Genomic DNA, 948 nt, shown 5'->3' on the forward strand with positions numbered 1-948 from the left:
CGCCCAGAATTTTGATATCAGTGCATCCCTAATGTAACCTCAATAAAAGGTAGTAATTTCAGTATGTAGATGGTGTGAAAGTTGGGTCTGAGAGAGAAAATGAGAGCAGAAGGGGGAGGAGAAGAGAGGAGAGGAGGGGAGGGACTGAGTGCACACAGTCTGTTTGCCGTTTTCCCCACTTCTCTCTCTTTCTCTCTCCTCACTTCCATCCCCACTTGAGAAACAGTGCTTCACTGTACCGGTTGGACACCAGGTCCCTTTTCCCCTCATCCTGGATCAATCTTTTTCCTTCTCTCTTTTCTCCACCTCTATCATCCAGCTGGCTCTCTCTGCTTGTTCCAGATCCCCTTCTACCAAACACGCTCTCATCTCTCTCTCTCTGTTGCTAATTTTTCCCCGTCGCCCCACTCTCAGTCGGCATGGTGAACAGAGAACTGCTAAGCTGTTGAACATGGGCTCCTGCCTCTGCAAAGGTCACCAAGGTCAGTCTCTTCCTGATTGTATCTGAGTTTGTCTGTCTCTATCCATCAACCTACCTGTTGGTCCTTCCGGTCTTCCACCTGTCCACTTATCTCGAGCATTTACATAATGCATGAATGTGATAAAAATCACAGCTTATTCAAATATAATGCAAAATGAAATAAGTGCAGTTTATATGAATAAATTGTTTTATTGTTTACAAGTTTTATAGTTTTTTTTAAAAAATACTGATGCTTACATACTGCACTGTAATTAAATATTACACAGCTTTTTGATACTTGATACTTCTGATTGGTCAATCGTGCCTTCCAGCGGTGTGATATTTCCTAATATTCGCCGTTGTCCATGGCAACGCTGTATATCAGTCAGCTCCTCCCTCGTAAATGGGGAGTTCCAACATTAATTTAAAACGTATATAAATGTAAAGTAATTTATATATATATATATATATATATATATATATATATA

The 948-nt window shown here is 40.6% G+C and overlaps 1 protein-coding gene across 1 annotated transcript in view; it reads left to right on the forward strand.

Annotated features, from left to right (window-relative positions):
- The first annotated feature begins 220 nt into the window (after positions 1–220).
- The window catches only part of LOC107577560 (protein FAM131C-like), a 10,961-nt gene continuing 10,233 nt past the window's right edge, over positions 221–948 (forward strand). Inside the window, exon 1 of the mRNA XM_016263622.1 lies at positions 221–482. Within this exon, the coding sequence (XP_016119108.1) occupies positions 452–482 (31 nt within the window). The 5' untranslated portion in view covers positions 221–451. The remainder of the gene's footprint in view (positions 483–948) is intronic.

Source organism: Sinocyclocheilus grahami, unplaced genomic scaffold (assembly GCF_001515645.1).
Source record: "Sinocyclocheilus grahami isolate Dianchi unplaced genomic scaffold, SAMN03320097.WGS_v1.1 scaffold6365.1, whole genome shotgun sequence".
Taxonomy (NCBI): Eukaryota; Metazoa; Chordata; class Actinopteri; order Cypriniformes; family Cyprinidae; genus Sinocyclocheilus; species Sinocyclocheilus grahami.